General features: G+C 42.2%; 1 protein-coding gene across 1 annotated transcript in view; it reads right to left on the bottom strand.

The window, feature by feature from the left end:
• The window catches only part of tmod2 (tropomodulin 2), a 19,059-nt gene extending 646 nt beyond the window's left edge, over nucleotides 1-18,413 (bottom strand). The window contains exons 1-10 of the mRNA XM_084930380.1: nucleotides 18,298-18,413; nucleotides 12,744-12,963; nucleotides 11,514-11,670; nucleotides 5,272-5,394; nucleotides 4,830-4,904; nucleotides 4,613-4,743; nucleotides 4,429-4,536; nucleotides 4,206-4,349; nucleotides 3,954-4,098; nucleotides 1-1,820 (exon numbers count right to left, since the gene is read on the bottom strand). The exon at nucleotides 1-1,820 is cut by the window's left edge and continues 646 nt beyond it. Of these exons, the coding sequence (XP_084786506.1) occupies nucleotides 1,789-1,820; nucleotides 3,954-4,098; nucleotides 4,206-4,349; nucleotides 4,429-4,536; nucleotides 4,613-4,743; nucleotides 4,830-4,904; nucleotides 5,272-5,394; nucleotides 11,514-11,670; nucleotides 12,744-12,869 (1,041 nt within the window). The 5' untranslated portion in view covers nucleotides 12,870-12,963; nucleotides 18,298-18,413 and the 3' untranslated portion in view covers nucleotides 1-1,788. The remainder of the gene's footprint in view (nucleotides 1,821-3,953; nucleotides 4,099-4,205; nucleotides 4,350-4,428; nucleotides 4,537-4,612; nucleotides 4,744-4,829; nucleotides 4,905-5,271; nucleotides 5,395-11,513; nucleotides 11,671-12,743; nucleotides 12,964-18,297) is intronic.
• Nucleotides 18,414-21,492: the final 3,079 nt, after the last annotated feature.

The following is a 21,492-nucleotide window of genomic DNA, read 5'->3' as shown; positions in this document are numbered from 1 at the left end:
ATGTAGTTCAAAGAAACATTTCACGAGCAGTCGCAACCTGAGAAGTCGAAGTAGAAAGTTTTGTGCAAACCTTTTGCTAAACCTTCCTCGCACCTCATTGGACTGCTCAAAGAAGATGCCGCTGTGAACATCACACATAAAAAAAAAAAAAAGTAAAAACATTGTACGGCATGATGTAAATCTCTCTGTCACAAAGCCAAACCTGAGCCAGTAACCATTATGTCTACTATCGATACTTTAAGCACTGCATGTGTTAGTCTTTGGCATGGTTAAGCATCAGTGAAACCAAGTATGTTAAGCAGACATCTGTAGGAGCAGGTCAAGGCCTTAATAGCCATGACTGGCAATAATATCACGGTCCATTTACAGCACAACCGCAGCTTTGCTTACTCCAAAATATCAAAACAGTTAGAACTTCCTGTCAAGAAAATAAAGTGATCACAAAAACTAGCAACAGAAACTGAACCGTATCAAAACAAGATCATAGAATAAAACAGTAAAGCAATATCGCACTGATAAAGTATACATTTTACACGAGGGGCGAGCCAACAGCTACTGCAGGGTGTTTCAAATCAAACCATAGACTGTACATGTAGATGGACACAGTGAAGAAAGAACCCTAAACGTGAATCCTTTTTAATGACAAGCAGGGGGCGACCCCTCTGTTTTCAAAAACATCTGATTATATAGAAGCCTATGAGGAAAATTACCCTACTGCCTACGGGAGCTGAAGTTTGTCGCCTCAATGGTTATGTTAACATCCTATTTAATAAAACACAATTTTTATTTAGTAAATTTGCATCAAAAATGAATATAAAATAAGGCTACAACTTAAGGTGGACCCTCCTTGTGACTAGCCAGTTTTCAGGTTTTAAAAAATATGAGACTGCATAAAACAATAGGTAATGTTGCAGTGGCTATATCCATCTTTGATATAGAGTCTGAGTTAGGCTGACAGTACCAGCACTGGCTAAGAGACCTGGTGCACTTTTTGCACGCCTTGTTAGCCACTCCAACTCAGCAGTACTTCTGGCTTTACAAGGCAGCTCTAATAAACAACACCTGCTCATGTAAACTGTTGCCAAGTGCACTGCACAACACTGCACAACAGCCCTTGTTTTCACAATGCTAACATTCAGCTGTATAGTCAGGCATTCAGGTCAGCAGTCTGGTATTTATCTCCAAGCAATAACCACTGTGTCTCTAGCAGATTAGGCAAGCCTTGAATGACATCACTTCCTGAAGCTAAAGTCATCACTAAACTTCAGAGCTCTCTGCATCGCTCTAATGAGTGCTTAATCAATACAGGAATTCCACAAGAAGCTTCAGTCTCAATAGCAAGCTATCAGGACACAAAGGTTACCGTTTGTTGCCGTCTTTATAGAGCTGTTATTGATGTTGTTGTTGGTACTTGGTAATGTTGGTAGCTCACATAACTGTAGAATTGTAAAAAAAGGGAAACAAAGCAAGTAAAAAGTGGGAAAAGAATGTAAAGGCTCAAAAAAAGGGGGAGCAGCTGAAATGAATGACTAAAAACTAAGATTTACAGCTTCAATAACAACATAATAATAAACATATAAGTATGAACATGTGTACGGGAGAGGGCAATTCCAGTTATTTCCCTTCTTCTCAGATGTATGTGCAGGTTTAGCATGCCTTGCCCTGCAGTTTGGCACAAGACTAAAGTTTCCACACAGTGAGATGAGAAAGACCAGGGCATTGGCTGAAATTATTCCACACAATGAGATGAAAAACAGGATTGGCTGGGAGACGGGTGTCGTGCCGTCCCTACACATCCCCTTCCACTCGCCTCCTGCGAACTGGAGAGGAAAAGCACAATAAAACGAGAGGTGAACGAGTTAAAGAACACGAATAAAAACAACTGTAAACATGCTACACAATCTTAACCCTACGCAGGCTTGTTAGTTCATCATGAAGACGCTGAGTGAGTCATCATGAGCTGTGTGGTTAAAATGTACACCTATTTATACAGTGTGTGTCAGCATGTGCAGAAAACAAGAAGCGAGATGTCGTCACTCTCAAAGCTGCATATCACGCAGTGTCAATGTTCACACGGTTAATATGGTGAACGCTCCATTCAAATACTGTGAAACTAATCTCCGTTATCACTGATGCACTGACACACGTGGGAGCCACACCCATGCATCACACCTGTGCTACCACGACTCTGTCTGGAGGAGGAGCTAAAAGAGAGAGCAGAGGTCGTCACTGCGGAGTGAGATATTGAACAGATGTTTCAACTACAGGGAGTGCAGAATTATTAGGCAAATGAGTATTTTGTCCACATCATCCTCTTCATGCATGTTGTCTTACTCCAAGCTGTATAGGCTCGAAAGCCTACTACCAATTAAGCATATTAGGTGATGTGCATCTCTGTAATGAGAAGGGGTGTGGTCTAATGACATCAACACCCTATATCAGGTGTGCATAATTATTAGGCAACGTCCTTTCCTTTGGCAAAATGCGTCAAAAGAAGGACTTGACAGGCTCAGAAAAGTCAAAAATAGTGAGATATCTTGCAGAGGGATGCAGCAGTCTCAAAATTGCAAAGCTTCTGAAGCGTGATCATTGAACAATCAAGTGTTTCATTCAAAATAGTCAACAGGGTCGCAAGAAGCGTGTGGAAAAACCAAGGCGCAAAATAACTGCCCATGAACTGAGAAAAGTCAAGCGTGCAGCTGCCAAGATGCCGTTTGGCCATATTTCAGAGCTGCAACATCACTGGAGTGCCCAAAAGCACAAGGTGTGCAATACTCAGAGACATGGCCAAGGTAAGAAAGGCTGAAAGACGACCACCACTGAACAAGACACACAAGCTGAAACGTCAAGACTGGGCCAAGAAATATCTCAAGACTGATTTTTCTAAGGTTTTATGGACTGATGAAATGAGAGTGAGTCTTGATGGGCCAGATGGATGGGCCCGTGGCTGGATTGGTAAAGGGCAGAGAGCTCCAGTCCAACTCAGACGCCAGCAAGGTGGAGGTGGAGTACTGGTTTGGGCTGGTATCATCAAAGATGAGCTTGTGGGGCCTTTTCGGGTTGAGGATGGAGTCAAGCTCAACTCCCAGTCCTACTGCCAGTTTCTGGAAGACACCTTCTTCAAGCAGTGGTACAGGAAGAAGTCTGCATCCTTCAAGAAAAACATGATTTTCATGCAGGACAATGCTCCATCACACGCGTCCAAGTACTCCACAGCGTGGCTGGCAAGAAAGGGTATAAAAGAAGGAAAACTAATGACATGGCCTCCTTGTTCACCTGATCTGAACCCCATTGAGAACCTGTGGTCCATCATCAAATGTGAGATTTACAAGGAGGGAAAACAGTACACCTCTCTGAACAGTGTCTGGGAGGCTGTGGTTGCTGCTGCACGCAATGTTGATGGTGAACAGATCAAAACACTGACAGAATCCATGGATGGCAGGCTTTTGAGTGTCCTTGCAAAGAAAGGTGGCTATATTGGTCGCTGATTTGTTTTTGTTTTGTTTTTGAATGTCAGAAATGTATATTTGTGAATGTGGAGATGTTATATTGGTTTCACTGGTAAAAATAAATCATTGAAATGGGTATATATTTGTTTTTTGTTAAGTTGCCTAATAATTATGCACAGTAATAGTCACCTGCACACACAGATATCCCCCTAAAATAGCTAAAACTAAAAACAAACTAAAAACTACTTCCACAAACATTCAGCTTTGATATTAATGAGTTTTTTGGGTTCATTGAGAACATGGTTGTTGTTCAATAATAAAATTATTCCTCAAAAATACAACTTGCCTAATAATTCTGCACTCCCTGTATGTCATCACACTCCCATAAAACAGATGACTAGAGAAAGGCGGGGGGGGGGGGGGGGGGGGGGGGAACAGCTCGCCCGACTTTTGCGAGTTTAAACAAATCTCAGAGTGTCGAGTCTGTGCGTGCTGCGTTCATACCCAGGTCGTTGTTCTTGGTGATAGCTGCGGCAGCTCTGGATCGGGGCCCTTGCTGGGTGAAGTGGTAGCCAAATTTCACTATGCTCTTGTTCTCTTCCAACATTTTAGCAATCTCCATTTCTACGGTAGTACCCAGCTGTTGTCTCTACAGTACGCACAAATAGATACAGTTCATTAGAGAAAAAACACAACAGCTTGTTCAGCTAAACCAAAATTACAGGTGTGAAATTTCTGAGCTAATTGTTACTGTACCTGGTTGTCTATTTTGATCTCTGTGAGCATGTCATTGTCTCGCAATGCATCAACCAAAGCCTGCACTCCTGCCCCGGTGATGAAGTTGGACTCCAAATTCAAACTTCGCAATGTTTTGTTTTCCCGCAGCATGTCGCTGAACGCCTGGGAGGAAGAAGGCAAAGATGTGAGTGTGGAGTCTCAGGTGTCTGCAAAAGCCACGAGAAGCATATCAACCACTCACCACAGCGACTGGGTCGTTACTCCGCGTGGCTGCCAGGCTGAACTTCTTGACGTGCGTGTTCTTCTCCATGGATTTGGCGAAGTCCTTCAGCGTGGGAATCGGAATGTTCTGAAAAAGCAGACAGAGACACTGCCATTGGTCCGGGGACTGACCAGCATATACATACACGCACGTTTCTACATACCTTAATGTTGTTAAGGTTGACCTCTGTTAAGGTGCTGTCATTGCTTTTCACCCTCTGCAGAGTGTCTTCTACGTTAGTGGGATTGGGAGGCTCATCGAACACTGGGTTCATCTTCTCCCCTTTTACCACATCTAAGACACAAACGCAAGTGTAGGTCAGCAGATTTTTTTCTTCCGAATAGTTGAGTTAACTGGGATAAATTACTTTTAATACTCACTGTTGTAACCCTCTTTACTTCCTGTTCCATCATATGTCTGACTACTGGTAACCAGTGTGTGAACACCCAGGATCGCTGCGAACGAAAGCAGACGGTATTTTCAGTGACTGAGGCGAAGACCACAGACCAGAACATACATGGATATATGTATGCATGTATGTTCTCCAGTGTGGACAAAAGTAACCAATTCTAAATGGCATAGCAGGCCACTGGTGTGATTTTGCTCAATGCCCTTTTTATTCCCCCCATCAAGACACACAGTAAAGGAGTGAAAAGAGCTTGTGTTTTATTGTCCCAGCACAGACTGGGCCCAGAGAAAGTTCCCACCACTACAATACTGTGTGTGTATGTGTAAAGCCTTCTCTTCAATCACACCCACTTAAACACTTGTGTTTTTGAAGCCTTTCCACAAAGACTCTCTGAGGTATTTTCTCATTCTTACCTGCGAGATCACACAGCTCTGTATCCGTGGCACTGGAGAGCGCTTCCTCCAATTCTGGATCAAGGGTCGTGACCTCCTCCTTACGTGTTTCTATTGGCTTTTGCTTAGGAACAAACACTTTACCTGTGGGCAAACAAAGAGAACACTTCAGTCAAATTTCAAAGGAGTCGAGTAGAAACAGATACTTTTCTATTTAAAAACAAAACAAACACATAACTGTTAATAAGCCCCCTTAGACCTACTTACTTTTTACTTTAACATCAGGTTTTGGGACCATGGAAGATGTATCACAGTCTCATTTTAGGCCATTTCTACACAATTCCTTGCAGCATATTAAGCTTTGTTTAAGAGCAACTAGTTACACTGACCATCACTAAAGGATTTTAAATTCTGAATTACTTTTTAAACTGGTTACATTTCTTACAAGAGGTTAAGTGTGCACAAGATTCGCTCAACTTGGACCGGCATTGAGTGTCTGACAGTTACAGTATTGCCATGGTAACCCATCAGAGGGAAGAAACAGAAAGCACAAAGGAAGTCGTGGAACAATGACTTGAGTCTAATCTAAACTGCACTGCTGGGGCAACCAAACACTTGCACTGGGCAGAGAGACCATCCAGTGGGTGCCATTTGTTGCCTCTCCATTTGCCCGTCTTCTTAAACAAAAACACCCCGAGAACAGCCCTTCATTTCCCCCCCTCCCCCTCCTAAATCAGTCAAGCTGCTCAAATTGCTCAAACCGGTCCCTAGTGGGGTGCACTGGCACTTCCTGAAAGCCAACAAACATTAAATACAGTCATCAGGCAGCATCCTGTGCCAGTCCCTCTGGAGCAAAATTCAACTCGCCAGAAACAAGGAAAAACCAGGGCCATAGACCGACGGATTTAAAACTGGATTTAAAAACTCAAAAGACATTCACATGGACTGTACATAAAAGATGACAATAGTAATGTATACGTGCCTCAAAAAAAGAAAGAATGAAGAAGAAATAAAATCTTTGGCTCAAATCGATTTTCATTCAAAAAGCTTCTCCCATGAAATACTAGATTCTATTAGTAACTTATCTAATAGGTGTCAAAGGGAGGCATGTTTCTCCAATCAGGTTTCAATTGTAACTTAAAGCAGCAGGCACCGTCTTCCTGCACTAATCTGTTTTTGCTTTGTTAAAAAATCTCAACATCTACAAATGAGCAGTTTGTCACTATCACCGTTTACAAATGAAAACTTTATTTACTAGCATAACTCAAAGTTAACATCACAGATACAGCAGGTAAGGTTAGGTCAACTGAAGCTGCAAACCCGTTTTTCCACCATCGCTGGTATTTACAGCAAACCGCAGGCTTTTGTTATCTCTTCCAAATGATTCTGATCTACATGTGGCTTTGCTCACCACATAACCAGGTAACAGTAACCAACAGGGAGAGGTAATTACAGAACATGAGCAAAAACAGTACAAAACATGTATACCTACTAATAAATATAGGAAATCTTTGGACGTCTGTCCATCGGTTTTCAGCTATTCAATTCGCTCTTGTTATTTGGGTGCGTAAGGCTAACCCAGGTTACACATTGTACTAGTGTGTATTCAACCAGAATAATTAAACTAACTGACCTATTATCATGAGCAGTGAATTTGTAGTAATAGGCTTAGTTGACTTGCAGTATCACATCAGTATAGCTTTGTTACATGGACGCTTAAAGCCATATGCTTCAACTCTGAAAGCAATTCATGAGAAAAACTGAGCACTGTAAGCATGTGGAACACATCTGCTGTGTGTTTGTATTTTCCTTGGTGCAACAGTAACGCCCTCCACTGTAACCTAAGCAAACAAAATGCTTATCAGGCTTCTATCGATCACACCCACCTTAGGGCAGGGATAGCTCAGTAGGTAGAGTGGCGGCCCCATGATCAGAAGGTCGGGGGTTCGACTCCACTGAACGGCTACCCTGAGGTACCCCTGAGCAAGGTACCGTCCCTACACACTGCTCCCCGGGCGCTGCATTGGTGGCTGCCCACTGCTTCACTGGGTGAATGGGTTAAATGCAGAGGAACTATTTCCCTATGGGGACTAACACGCACACTTTACACTTTACTTTACACCATCTTCGCCGCTCCGTAGTGTAGCGCTATACACTTTCGCCTAACAACTGAATGGTCCATGCTTCACTCCCAGGAGGTGACACAAATAACTTTGGAGTTGCGTCAGGAAGGGCATCCGGTGTAAAAATCTGCCAAATCAAACGTGAGGAGCTCTACACTGTTACAGTTTTTCTCAAATGCTAAAACACAAAGGCCAATCCTCTAAACCAAATGACCAGTTCACATTTACTAAATCTAGCCATCATTTACCAATATCATAAACACATGTCACATGAAGACACAATTCACAGAACACAATCCTCCGTTGTCATAAATCTACACACATCTTTCCTTGCTAAAACACAAGTTGCAAAAGAACTCTGCTCATATTCTCAAATGAAAGCTCATGTGATGCAACATGCTTGCCACAGTCAGCAATATTTGAACACAATGAACACACCTGGCGTCATTCATTACACACAACGACTCAAAATTGAAGACACCTGTTGCTAATGCTGTGACCACATGTATAAAAGCAAGTTCAGAGTGCACAGCATGCTGAAGATTCCAAACAAACACAATGGATGAAGGCAGAGTCAGGGGAAGAGGAATTCGATGCAGAGGAGGGAGAAGAGCTGGCCCTGGAAGAAGAGGAGCAGGCCAACGAGGAAGAGGAGTTCAAATGAGAGGCGGAAGAGGAGCAGGCCAACGAGGAAGAGGAGTTCAAACGAGAGGCGGAAGAGGAGCAGGCCAACGAGGAAGAGGAGTTCAAACGAGAGGCGGAAGAGGAGCAGGCCAACGAGGAAGAGGAGTTCAAACGAGAGGCGGAAGAGGAGCAGGCCAACGAGGAAGAGGAGTTCAAACGAGAGGCGGAAGAGGAGCAGGCCAACGAGGAAGAGGAGTTCAAACGAGAGGCGGAAGAGGAGCAGGCCAACGAGGAAGAGGAGTTCAAACGAGAGGAGGAAGAGGAGCAGGCCAACGAGGAAGAGGAGTTCAAACGAGAGGAGGAAGAGGAGCAGGCCAACGAGGAAGAGGAGTTCAAATGAGAGGAGGAAGAGGAGCAGGACAACGAGGAAGAGGAGCAGGACAACGAGGAAGAGGAGGAGGCCAACATGGGAGAGGAGAAGGTCCAGGAGGGAGAGCAAGACAACCTCGCGCCATCATTACGGACGAGATGCAAGCAACAGTCATTGACCATGCCATTGTCCATGGCATGACAATGGCTGAAGCAGGACTAAGAGTCCGTCCAAACCTGAGTAGGTTCACTGTGGCCACCATTATCAGGGCATTCAGACAACACAACAGGTATTGAACTCAATTGCTTTCTTTGTCACAATACAGTTTTACAAACCTGTGAAAGTAGTCTATTGGTTTCAAATCAGTTGTGACTGTATTGTAACACATGTCAAATGACAACACATGTTTCTTTCTGTAGAGTTGAAAGAATGCCACATAGAGGTGGGAGGGTTGCCATATTTACAGCGGCACAAGAAACCCTCATTGTGGATATGGTTTGTGGGAACAACCTCATTAGACTCCGGGAGATCAGAGACAAAGTCATTGCCGATAATGTAAACTTTGAGAGCATTGACGATGTCAGCTTGTCCACAATAGACCGAGTTCTCCGGCGCAAAAAGACGCGGATGAAACAAGTCTATAGGGTTTCCTTTGAGCGCAACTCTGCACGACACAAAGACCTACGTTACGAGTATGTGCAAGTAAGTATACATCCATGTTCACAGTACAGTTTGTGGAGATACTGTGTTGCTCAGTGGCCTACATTACTTCTGGACAATACTGTGCTACCTGATTGACTGTTATTCTGAACACCTGTGCACTTTCACATTTTCACAGAGGATAATACAGTTGGACACGATGGCCAGACCCCATGAGTACCTCTTCCTGGATGAGGCTGGCTTCAACCTGCAGAAACGAAGGCAAAGAGGCCGTAACATCATTGGCCAAAGAGCCATCACTGAGGTCCCTGGCCAACGGGGGGGTAATATTACCCTTTGTGCGGCCATGGGTTCGGAGGGGCTTGTCCACCGGCATGCTGTCCTTGGGTCTTACAACACCCAACATCTCCTCACCTTCCTAGAGGAGCTAAAAGACATCCTCCTGGACCGCCAACAACACCATCCTGGGCCCGCACATCACATTTATGTGATCATTTGGGACAATGTCCGCTTCCACAAAACACACCAAATCAGAGAGTGGTTCACCACCAACAGTGACCACTTTTTAAACGTCTGTCTGCCACCCTACTCCCCTTTCCTGAACCCTATAGAGGAGTTCTTCTCATCGTGGCGATGGAAGGTTTATGACAGACAACCATACACAAGAGAGAACCTCCTAAGGGCAATGGAGCTGGCCTGTGTTGATATCCCAGCGGAGGCCTTCCAAGGATGGATTCGCCATTCCAGGGCGTTTTTCCCGCAGTGCCTGGCAAGAGACAATATAGCCTGCGATGTGGATGAGGTGATGTGGCCCAATGCAGCTTAGCGACATGATGCCGCACAGTGATTGTGGTGTGTGTGTGTGGTGTGAATAACGTAAATAAAAAAAAACTTCACACCCTGATCATGTTTTCAAGAGTACTGTTGTGTGCAATAGATTCTGTTTTTGCATTGAGTTGTGTTACAGTAGTGTACGTACATGCAGGATTTTCTATAGATTTATACTCTTCATATGAAACTCACAAATCTAAATGCCTAATCCTCTGCAGAGATCTACGACGATCCGTTACTGTATAGTTTCTAAAAATATGCATTGGCAGTTGTGAAACAAAGAACCTTCTCACAAATTGAACATTGTGTTTTCATTTGTTTTGCTGTAGTGTGTAATGATGTGTATAGTGTTTACATTTTTGAAAGCTTCAAGCTGCTCTTTTGGTGTGAAAGTTTGAGTTTTGCAGTGGGAAGGTGTGGTTGTGTTTATGTAGCTTTAGAAAAGGGTGTTGTGTTTAGACATTGGGGAACATGGTGGAAACGTTTGTGAAATGTGTTTTAGCATTTGAGAAAAACTGTAATAAGGGAGCAGCTAAAAGTAGCTACATCGTCTGCTTGTTATCTACAGATAACACGTCTTAGACAGAGGAATAAACAACAGAAAAGATGGATTATGGAGAAGCGACAAAAACAACTACAACAAATTCAGCTGCGAGAGGGTTAAAAATGGTTACCATGGACTCACACTGGGTGTTTTTCTCAGAAATTATGTGAAGTTTGAAACTAGAAACATAAACACTCATGACCACATTAGTTATCAGCAGGGGGTGAGTCTAACAATGAAAAGAGAATCAGCTGCATTCCACAAAACCACAGTGATGTGAGTTTTCCATGTTGTCACTGCAAACACACACACACACACACACACACACGCTAATTTCCTAAGAGGCCATGGTTAGGTCAGTGGAAGACATCAGTCCTTGTTTCCTCTCTGGTGAGGGAGTAGCTTTCAGATTCATATCTGTGGGGATCCCGACAAAAGGAACTGCTTCATCTCATAAAAATTTTCCTACTTTTCCCACTGAGGTTTCTACTCTACTCACTCGTCTGCATTTCTGGCTTTTTGCCACATAAAGAATTTCACCTTTTGTTTCCTCTAAGAGGTGGATAAGAGTGTCACAAGTATGTCACAAAACCCATCAGAACAAGTTTCACATGGAAAGATTAGGATATATCAGTCTGACATTAAACCTATACGGTTTAGAAGACAATCATACTATTATGCTGTGAGTTCAAGCACAGTACATACTATATAGAGTATAATATATACTATATACACTATACTCTATGTAGTATACTTCAGGCCAACATGGTTCAAAAATATGTTTCAGGCTTGCATATAAATAAACATATCTATTAAAAGCATCAATTAAAACATAGTTTCAAAATGTAAAATCCTTCCTCCCTTCTTTAGTATTAGCACACCCTCCTGACACTGCTCTATGCTGAGCAGACATGCTTACATGTAAGTGCAAGCATGTCTTAATAATATCTGCAAACACAGGTGAAGAGTAATTACTGCTAGGTCTGCAGGTGCACCCTGAATCTCCATCCCCTGAGTAATACAGCACTAACATGTAATAGCACCTTGTTGCCAGTGTTATTGGTGGTTAGTTGGTCGCGCTGTCGAGAAAAAAACAAAAAAAACAACCCACCTTTTTTCTCTCCAGTGAAAGGCACTATATCGTCTCTGTCCTTATACTCCATAGCTTCCTTCTCCAGGTATTTGAGCAGACGTTCTCTGTCGAACGGTCCGCTAGCTGTCTTAGACGTCTGGTCTTTTTGACGTAAACCCGCTGGGAGAAGAGCATTCTGGGAACGAGACATGGAGCCACATTAGAGCTTAAGACCTCAGTGCACTTATGCACCGTAATGAAGCCGCAGCACAACTCCTTGACCGGACTTTCATCAAATCCATTTAAGCAGGCTTTAAAAGCCTTTTCCACACATTGAAAAAGTTGCACAATCCAAGCTAAACAATATTTGGCACCATTTGTTAGAAAAAAAGAACAAAAAACATTTCTGCTAGTGTATCCTCTGCATCTTCCGGCCTCTGTGTTAGTTGCCAGAAGCAGGAGTTTGACAGTCACATGAGAAATTAAAACATGAAATACAAGTTGCTCAAAAAGGAAGTAAAATAATACTTTAAAACCAGTTGAACTTGATTAATCCAAAAATGCAGCTTGTGAATATTTTGTTGTGGGTGAATAGAAAAAAAAAAAAAATTGGCAGAGCAAACAAGGCCGTGTGTTAATCTATACACACAGCAACAAAACAAAATTCAGTGCTTCGTTTTGCATCCACACCAAATGAGATTTCATCTCTTTACCGACATGAGACCCAGAAATTATTATTTTCCCATTGCTGCTGACTGTTTCCTGTGGGCCCCGTGTGGTCGCCATGTAGGCCGATTTGCCTCACTGAATGGAAATTAAAGAAAACGTCCAGGGGCTTGGAGGGGATTTCATTACGCTGTACAGCTCTTCTCACAAAGACTTGGCAGCCTGAGCCGCTGCAGCTTTAAATTATTTTCCAAACCATAGAGACTGGAGTGGGAGGTGACTGTCAGAGTACACGAGAAAAAAACCACCATTACTTGTGAATTAGTGAGGTTAAAGGCATTCCAGGGGGGAAATTTCCCAACCATTAACCTGTCACAACCAGGTCTACTTTGCACCATTTGGCACTACAACCACAACAAGAGACGTAAAGTTGGAAAAACGATTAGTCATTTAACAAATCTAATGACCCACTTGTGTGTGCATAGTGTTTTTTTTTTTATTTTGAGATAAGCCAATAAATCCCTTTCAATAAATCCTTTCTCTAAATGAACTTCCTCCCACTGAGGAGCCCTGGAGCTCCTCCAACCTGCATCGAACCCTGACCTCAGGGTCCATCTCCTCGAGGGCCGTCTCCAGCTGTTTGAGCTCCTCTGCCGACAGTTTGTTGAGGATTTCATCTTCATCGAGATCCTTGTATTTATCCAGATCCTTCTTGTAGGACAACGCCATGGTACCAGCTATAGCTTGCTAAGCAACACCGAACACCAGACCGCAGCCACACTGCTCTTCTCAGGATTACTGCTCCAAACCAGGAAGACACTACCTGAAAACAAGCACACACACACACACAAATAAATAGGTGATGAGCGCTGGATGGTGCATACATTTCATTTTATTACGCTGACTCACAAAAAGACAATTTTAATTGCATGTCGTTAACTGAGATAAAGATTGTTTATCTTATTGCTGTGAATCAACACTTGATCACAGCTGGGCTGGATAATAAGGCCTTGGGATGATGTAATGATGGGTGAACACACACCCAACAAACACAGAGCTGGAACAAAGAACTTTCTCAGGCTTGGACAAAACATTTGACCAATCCCATAAGGATCAACTACAGCTCTTTGCAAATGGAAATTTTGAGAAAGTTTATAAAACACTATCAAGACAGAAGAAGAAAGAAAGGAAGCTTTTTCTAAATAAAAATGAGGAAATGCATGTGTCTCTTTGTCTTTTGGGACTGAAAGGCTGACCATAACATTGCAGTTAAGTTTAAATAAAGCTCAGATAAGCGAAGGAGTTAGTGACTGAGTGTGTGTCCTTTCAAATAAAATCAAGAGGCAGTTTCCTCTCCCACGCCACAGTCCGAACACAGAGCGACCTCATGATTTTCCAAACTCCCTGCAGGACTCCACAGATGCTACATCTCCAAATAATTAGTGTACACTTTTGGAAACACACTTAAACTTGTATTCTTTCAAAACAACTGATTTTTGTCACAGTGAAAAGAAAAACAGTTGTGCCCCTCTTTTGCAAGAAAAGCAACTGTGCATGTAAGTGTATATTTAGAACAGACATTCGTTCGTGGCTGCTCCAGTAGTGTACAAGCAAATAAACCAAGGAACCTCATTGCAGTTGTTACCTATAGATTAGTGCCACATCCATTATTAAATTCTGACCGGATTCTCAATTTTGTAATAAGAATTTATGACTGTCACTTTCCAAAAATATTACAGCAAACTCCTGGTAACCAGAAAATTTTTTGCAGTTGTACTGACCAACAGTTGTACTGACCAACAGTCACCCTGATGTTGAATGCGCAACACACTCAACTGTACATGTCGCCCAGTGGGAGGCAACCTGCCTCCAGACAATCACAGTCTGACTCAGACTGTAATCACTATCAGGCTGGCGAAGGTTTGCAAATAATTGCTCATGCAACCAATCTGAGTCAATCTGTGCCAGTGACACGACTCGTCTCTGATGCGTCTCTTTGCAATCGAAGACTCGACTCTCTGGTTGCTAGCTGTTTGCACTCTGATTCTTTTCTTAAATAAACATAAGGCTGCTGAGTTCCTTTGTCATTTTACAATTAAATTGCCACTCTGCAGTAACAATGTCACTACTTGTGGAGGAATTTCCGAATTTCTGCTTTCGAAGTTCTGGCTGGACTCTGAATGTAAGGACCAAATGTAAATTTTAATTACGAGCTAGCTGGCATTTAATTGCAGACTGACAACAGACTGTCTCCATCTTATTGCTATTATTATTGCCATCTTGATGCACCAAAGTCACCCTGGGGACAGCTGACTGTGAGTGGTCTCAGACCGAGTCCCCCTTCTTCAAAGTAACAATTTCAAAGGTAACACAGGATGTTTTCCAACCTCTGTTTTCCCTTGTGTAACTGAGCATTACAGAAAAAAGAACAAGTGCGTGCACATTCAAAGAAATTATTTAGTTGCCACAAAAAAAAAATTGTAATAAACATTGTGATTCAAATGTTGCTGCTTTTGTATGTTTTAAGGATCAAAATCATTTACAGACACTGCTACTTCTTTTGTTTTATAGCAATTTAGCCAAAAGTCAAGCCCGCCAGAAATATTCATTTCATTTGTTTAACACAACAGATTTTGTTTTGTTTTGTTTGAGAAAATTAAAGAATCTTCATTGAAATATTTAAAAATCTTTCATCTCCTCGTCACACTATTGATGAAGATTTAGTCAATGCAATGTGCTCCCCGTTGCTGTCTGGCTAGTTTCTCCAGTCAAGGGAATTCCCGAGAAGTCCAACAAGGCCGGTGTCTCTCACACCATTCAGTTCATTGTCTCAACAATCCAGGCTCTGTCCTCATCTAATTTTCCCCCCCATCTCCTCCATTACTGTGCTACAGCTACACACATTTATTTCTGAAATGACTGCAATAGTCATTGCACGGGCATTTACAAGTGCGAGTTCCAGCAGATGAAGCTCAAATGTCTTCAATGATGACTGGAAAAACTAAGCTTACAAATATAATCATCGACACTACACTGTTATCTTGTTCAATCCTATGCTAATCAATCCTATCACTGCTAACAGTAATGTGGTGAAGCTAAGTTAATGTTGCTCCTCAGGTAAGGTGGTGAAGTCATCATGCAAGTTTATAAATTTCATTTTTACAAATTAAACACCTACGGAAGAAAATCCAAGAAACTGCATGAGAGGAAAACAGCTCTGTAGTTGAACACGGTCAGCGCGCTAGACTGCAGCAGTAGTTTTACCTTTTAAATTTTATGTCACAGGACAGAAAAAAAAATCCCATGCATCCAAATCATATGAAAATCACACTGCATGCTCCAAATACCACAACAGACGCCTGGCCTGAGATCATGGAATGGCACTAGGATACGTTTCTCGTGACATCATCACAAGCTTTAGCTCGTTCTGGAGGAGGAGGGTTATTGTGCATTTTTTATGATCAACACCGAGTGTGGGGGAAACAGGCATTTCTGTGGCTGGGAGTATAACCTGATTTTATGGCTTTGCAGATGTCTTTCCTTTTACTTGTTCTGAAATCCTAACACTATTTATCCAGCTTTCTCTCACTTTCCACTTCACTGACAGATTACTGAACACATTAGAAAAAAGACAGACAGAAAAGAAATGGAGCACGGAGTCAGAGATAATGATAACAATAGGTTAGCTCAGGCCGAGCTGGAGACACTGGAAGGATCCATTAGTCCAATCTGACTGATTCCTTTCTCCTTCACCTCCTCGTCTGCTAATCCTTCAAGAGAACAACAGATGGCTCAAGGCCAACAACACTGCAAACCTGTCTGCATGCTACACTCGCCTGTCCACTCAGGCTACACACAGACCCATATAAATATAACAATGTAAATTCACCTGGAGGTCTCCCCCCCTGCAGGAGACATCTACAAAGTTAAACTAAAGTTTTATTCTTGAGAATCTGTATCACTTCAACCAAAGTTTCATGGGAACTACTCTGTGCTCCAATTTTACAGCAAGAATAGTGGCCCCATTCTTCAGGATATTAAGTAAGACAAATAGAGAGAGTGCAATGTAAAATATCTGGTTCTACCTTTAGCATTATCTCAGTTTCAGGCCAAATGTGGGGCACTATCCTCTTTCCAAAAGTGACAGCGTCTGATATCTAATTGCGTACCTGCTGTGATACGTTATTAGACACCACCCCAGATATGCCTAGAGTAAATGCTATAACCTGATGGGAGCTACAAGAAAACATATTAAGTTCATCTCAGTCAAGCGTAATTCTTGCCACAATGGGTTTGATCTCAGCGGGCAGAAGCTGCACAAATAGTAATTTGCAGCCTAAAGATGAACAGGAAGCACTGACTGGTATTGCATTATTACAGAACACCACCCCAACTGCAGCACAAAAAGACTATAGTTAGAATGACCCAGCTATGCTACTCATGGGAAACAACTCTGTACTTCCACCTCCCACCTACTCTCCTCCAGTTTTACGCTCTGCTGTTCCTCTCTCCACCCTGCTGTTACTCACTTTGTGTGTGTGTGTGTGTGTGTGTGTGTGTTCAGTCTCTCCAGGTGCCTGAAAGTGTTTGAAATGATAGAAAACAGATGGAAAGAGACAGAGAGAGCAACAGAGGCTTGATCACGCTGATACTGAAATATGTTCATTACTATGCATATTAAAGTAAAAACAGTCATTGATATAGGAGTCAGGAAAAGGAGAAAAGTGTTTGAAATTTCATTTTTATTTAATAGCTAAAAAGCTAAGTCATAAAAACAAAACAAAACTTTCCACTCACACAATGTTTCCTAACAGCTCCTTTACAAAGCTGACAAGGGTGAGACAGGAAGTGGGTTGGTACTCTAACAACCATACATGATTTGTGTATTCCCTCTGACCTGCCTGCACACTCCAGACACACCACATTATTATATAATGAGAACGGATTCAAGGAGTGGCCTAGCCTTCAGCTCACGGGGGCTAGAGTATGAATACAGGCTCAAGAAAACTCATCACTTCTTTGTAAAAACTAAAGCCACCATTCACTACCATGGCTCAGAGCCAGGTTTCACCCTTCAGTGAAAGGTATGCGGGGTAAACAAACCCTATCTGAGAAGCCAGTTTATCTGCAATACTGCAGTGGTGGCAGTTCAAGAAAAAAAAAGAAAAGTCAATTCAGCAACCACCACAACATTATTATTTGGTTACAAAGCATGACTCTCAGATCCAGGAAGGAGGCCTCCTGCCCTGGGGCTTAAAGGCAAAAAACCACAAGTACCCAAGCTGACGTCTTGGGCCACACCCTTCATTCACCACTGAGTCCTGCTTGGTGAAACTACCATTGTGAACACACCAATAAACCCTCACCCTAAATCTTGAGCAAAGAATGTGTCAGAATACTTGCGATACAGGTAAAATGACTTTGCACTTTGATGACAAGAAGTACAAAGTCTTCCCTTAACCGCTAACAATGGTGTGAGCCATCCCACCAAAGGTATGTCCTTTAAAAAACACAAAAACAAACAAACAAAAAACAACTCTTGTCTCGGTCAAATAGAGAAACACAGGCACTATTCATACCGCGTTTCTAATTATTTGTCTGGCTAGCAGGGATGGGCAGCTCACTTTATATTGGACCTACATTCTGCATAGCATTAGCAATGCTCATACATACAGAAGAGAGAAGACCCGGGTTAATCTGCAGTTAGACCACATACCACACAGCACTACTAACATAATAAATATCAAATATGCTACTTTTGGTGAAAACTTAGCTGGTCTCATCTTCTGGAGACACAGCGGGCTACGGAACGGCGTTAGCTAACCCGTTCTTGACATGTTTATGATTACCACGCTGACAGCAGCCATAATGATTGTAATTATCACCGTCTAGCAAAATCCGCCACACTTCAGTTCAAGCCAGAACAAGCGGTTCATGGGGCACTTGCTCTGCTAACTTAGCTGCACGTATGGGACGGACACTACCATGGGAAACAGTCCGATGAAATGTAGAAGCTAACGCGCTAACCTTTGCAGTTCACTCAAGTTGCTAGCCGTTTAGCAGCCACAGTGAACATACTACAAATGACAGCAGGCAAAGCTATACGGTTGTTCATGATGAGTGATTTCCAACCTCAAACAGTCGTCTATTTCCTTACCTGAGGCTGATGGGACCTAGCTAGGGAATGTCCAAATAGCACCAGTCTTCCCAACGCGATGTCTTCTGTGCTTGACTCCTCACTCAGGGTAAGGGCGGTAACACAGGAAAAGGGAACCGAACAGTATATGAGTGACGTCTGGTTGAACGAATAGAATGGTAGTATCCCAAGCCTCAACCAATGGCACTAATAAACCCGCCCTTTCTCCTACAAGAGACCAATCATATGAAATATGGAGGAGGCAAACTGAAATAAAATAATAAATAGAGTAAAATAAAATAAAACCAAGTAACATAAAATTTCTCTATTTAAACAAAAATATATTTAAAAATGAAATAAAAAAGAGGTATTATTTTGACCAAATTTGGACAAGAATTGAAATGCACTGAGACGCTGAGATAAGCTTTTGGATGATTGCCACTGCTAGTCATCATGATAATTAAATATGACGTCTTTACAATAACTGAGTAAACTCCACCATGTGTTGCAGACTTTAAGGGCATGTTCATTTAAGATGAAATTCTACTAGGCTGCATTTAGAATCATATTAGTATATTATACTTACTATTCTATATTTTATCATTTATTGTCACTGTTACACTAATATTAGATTTTGATGCAAATCAAACTCTCTCTCTTTCTTTTATGCAAACACAGGCATTTGCACAAAGCTTACACTGTGTACCAGGGATGGACTGGGACAAAAAATCGACCCGGGCATTTTGACTAGAGACCGGCCCACCAGGTATTATAGGAAAAGCCATAAAGCCTTTGAATGAAAAGAAACACTGTTGTGATGGTGATGTACACTGTCTTGTTGGTATATATGTATGATTACATTTTACATCAGATGACCACTTTGGTTGTAAGATTCAGATAATTATTTATCAAAAGCTAGACATTTTAAATGAGAATAAGAAAGAAAAGTATTTCTTTGTTTGTGTCCCCCTTTCCCTGTTAATGCCCTACCTGGCCCCCTGGCAAAACTTTGCTAGACCCGCCCCTGCACAGCTGTCAGCTATGTAAAAAATGATCCTGGTGTTATTTGTCTCTCAGAAACAGTTCATAACTTCTCTTCAACTCATTCATGTCACCTAAAAGGCAAACCTGTTTCTCCATCACCTGTTCAGCTCTGATGATTCAGTAAGGACATCTCCTGGTTTCATCATCTTCATGTTTCCCTCTCACCAGATATCCAAACCGATATCATGACCAGCAGCTTGTACGGCTGTGGCTCCAGCAAACATCAGCTGATACTAGAGAGTAATATTAAATAAATTCACAATAACAACAGCTTATCAAGCTTAAACGTGCTGCTGTTGTACAGCAGACACCCGCTGTTTTCCTCTGTCTTGCGCAAAGTGGGCGATAAACAAACAAGAGAGACGGGACAGAAAAGCCGATCAGCTGATTATTGATCAGTTTCATGATTGAATTAGCAACAGGAGAGGGAGGGGGAGAGGGTGAGAGAAGAAGAGACAGCTGTGCAAAGATACAGAATAACTCCAACTTTTTCCCTTTTGTCTCTAGCTGACGTACGGGACAAATCGCGTTCCTTTAAACCTCTGTGATAAGATTGCTTTCAGAGCCGTTGCTCGAGCAAGGGGGAGGGTGCTTCCGACCTCCTCGGCTGTAACTGGTCCTGCCCAGAGTCGATCATGACCAACTGGCTGATCCCCCACCTTTCATTGCTTATACCGTTACAAAAAACAAACAAACGAACAAACATGGGCCCGTAAAAACGAAAAATCACCATTCAGTCCAGCTGTGACTCAGAGGATAATTAAAACTGATAAACTGGATTTAAAAGGAGGGAGCGAGGGACACTGAGCAGCATATCAGTCAGTGTAAAAACAGGCCATAAGATTCAGGAACAGGGGGGTAATTTGCTTGTGATCATTTTTGATCTGACTCAGTGGTGCTGGCTTAACTTCATCTTTCCTTTACATGCAGGTCACTGATTTGGAATAGAATAGAATAGAACATGCTCAAAACTGTGGCTTTTTTGTCTGATTGTCTGGGCGTCATAGCGGAGGCAAGTGATGTCCAGATAAACTATATCCAAGGACCCAAAGGAAGGAGGCAGCAGCAGGTCTCTCTCTTAAGCATGTATTTTCACTGAATGGTCTTTTCGGTCCGCCAGTGTGTCATGCAGTTTTCAAGATTAAAGACCTTAGCAAAGAAAAAAGTTGCCGACTCCAGCTCCTTCATATCAATATTATTTTCAGACATTTTCGCCACGACTCCACCAATCAGCTCATCTGAATCTGGAGTTTACCTGCATACATCCCATTCACTCTGTCAGTTTTTTCGCACTTACTGATGTTGAGGAAAAACTACACTAAAAGCCATACCTTGCTCAATTGTTTGTACCTTCTTGGCTCACATAAAACTGTACACGCAGTTTTATAAGATGCCTTGTCCGTAACACAAAAACTTCAGCAAAAGATGAGGGTGCTGAGACATGCCTCGGTTCCCTATTTCCTAAAGCTGTTAAGATAAACAGCTCAAGAATTTGAGCTGCACTGAGGCACAGAGAGGAACATGACTTTTAATGCAATCAGTTTTTCTTCATTCATCAATACATTGCCTGAGAGAGGGTTAACTGATGTCAGAGCACTTGGCTGTCGTTATGATTTGCTCCAGTGGTGTCAGACATGAGCGCCTTCCTCTAAAAAACAAAACAATGCAGGGTGGAGCAGGTTTCATGTGGATTTTTGCACAGATGTTATCTGAGAGGAAAATAAGCCTCACTGCTTTAGCATCTGGTAATAAACAAAGGTTGATAAAGGCTTACAGATGCTGTCAGGTGGCTCCCAGCACTGACACTGACACAATTCAACCAGTATAGCCAGAAAAAAAACGAAAGACAAACCAGCTGGTAAAATGCACATTCAAACTTAAGCCATAACTAAACACCACTGTAATATTCCTACCGGTGTTTTTGATGCATTCATGAATTCATCAGTCGTGCTTTTTTTTTTTAAATATAGCTCTCCACAGCATCACAACGCCTGCTGTTATAAAGTGAACAATAGCGTCCAGTGTCACACAGCTGCTATTCCCGCACACAAAGCCACATTATATGTGTGCCATTGCAGAATTTATTGCAAGAAAAGGAAAGTAATTAAAAAAGACTACAGAACAAAGAAAGGAGACCATAAAACACTCCGAATAGCCAGGTTTAAATTTAAC

This window comes from Perissodus microlepis, chromosome 1 (assembly GCF_051167445.1).
Source record: "Perissodus microlepis isolate ML-2025 ecotype Zambia chromosome 1, ASM5116744v1, whole genome shotgun sequence".
Taxonomy (NCBI): Eukaryota; Metazoa; Chordata; class Actinopteri; order Cichliformes; family Cichlidae; genus Perissodus; species Perissodus microlepis.
Note: the sequence above shows the minus strand (reverse complement) of the source record. Positions and strands in the feature narration are given on the sequence as shown.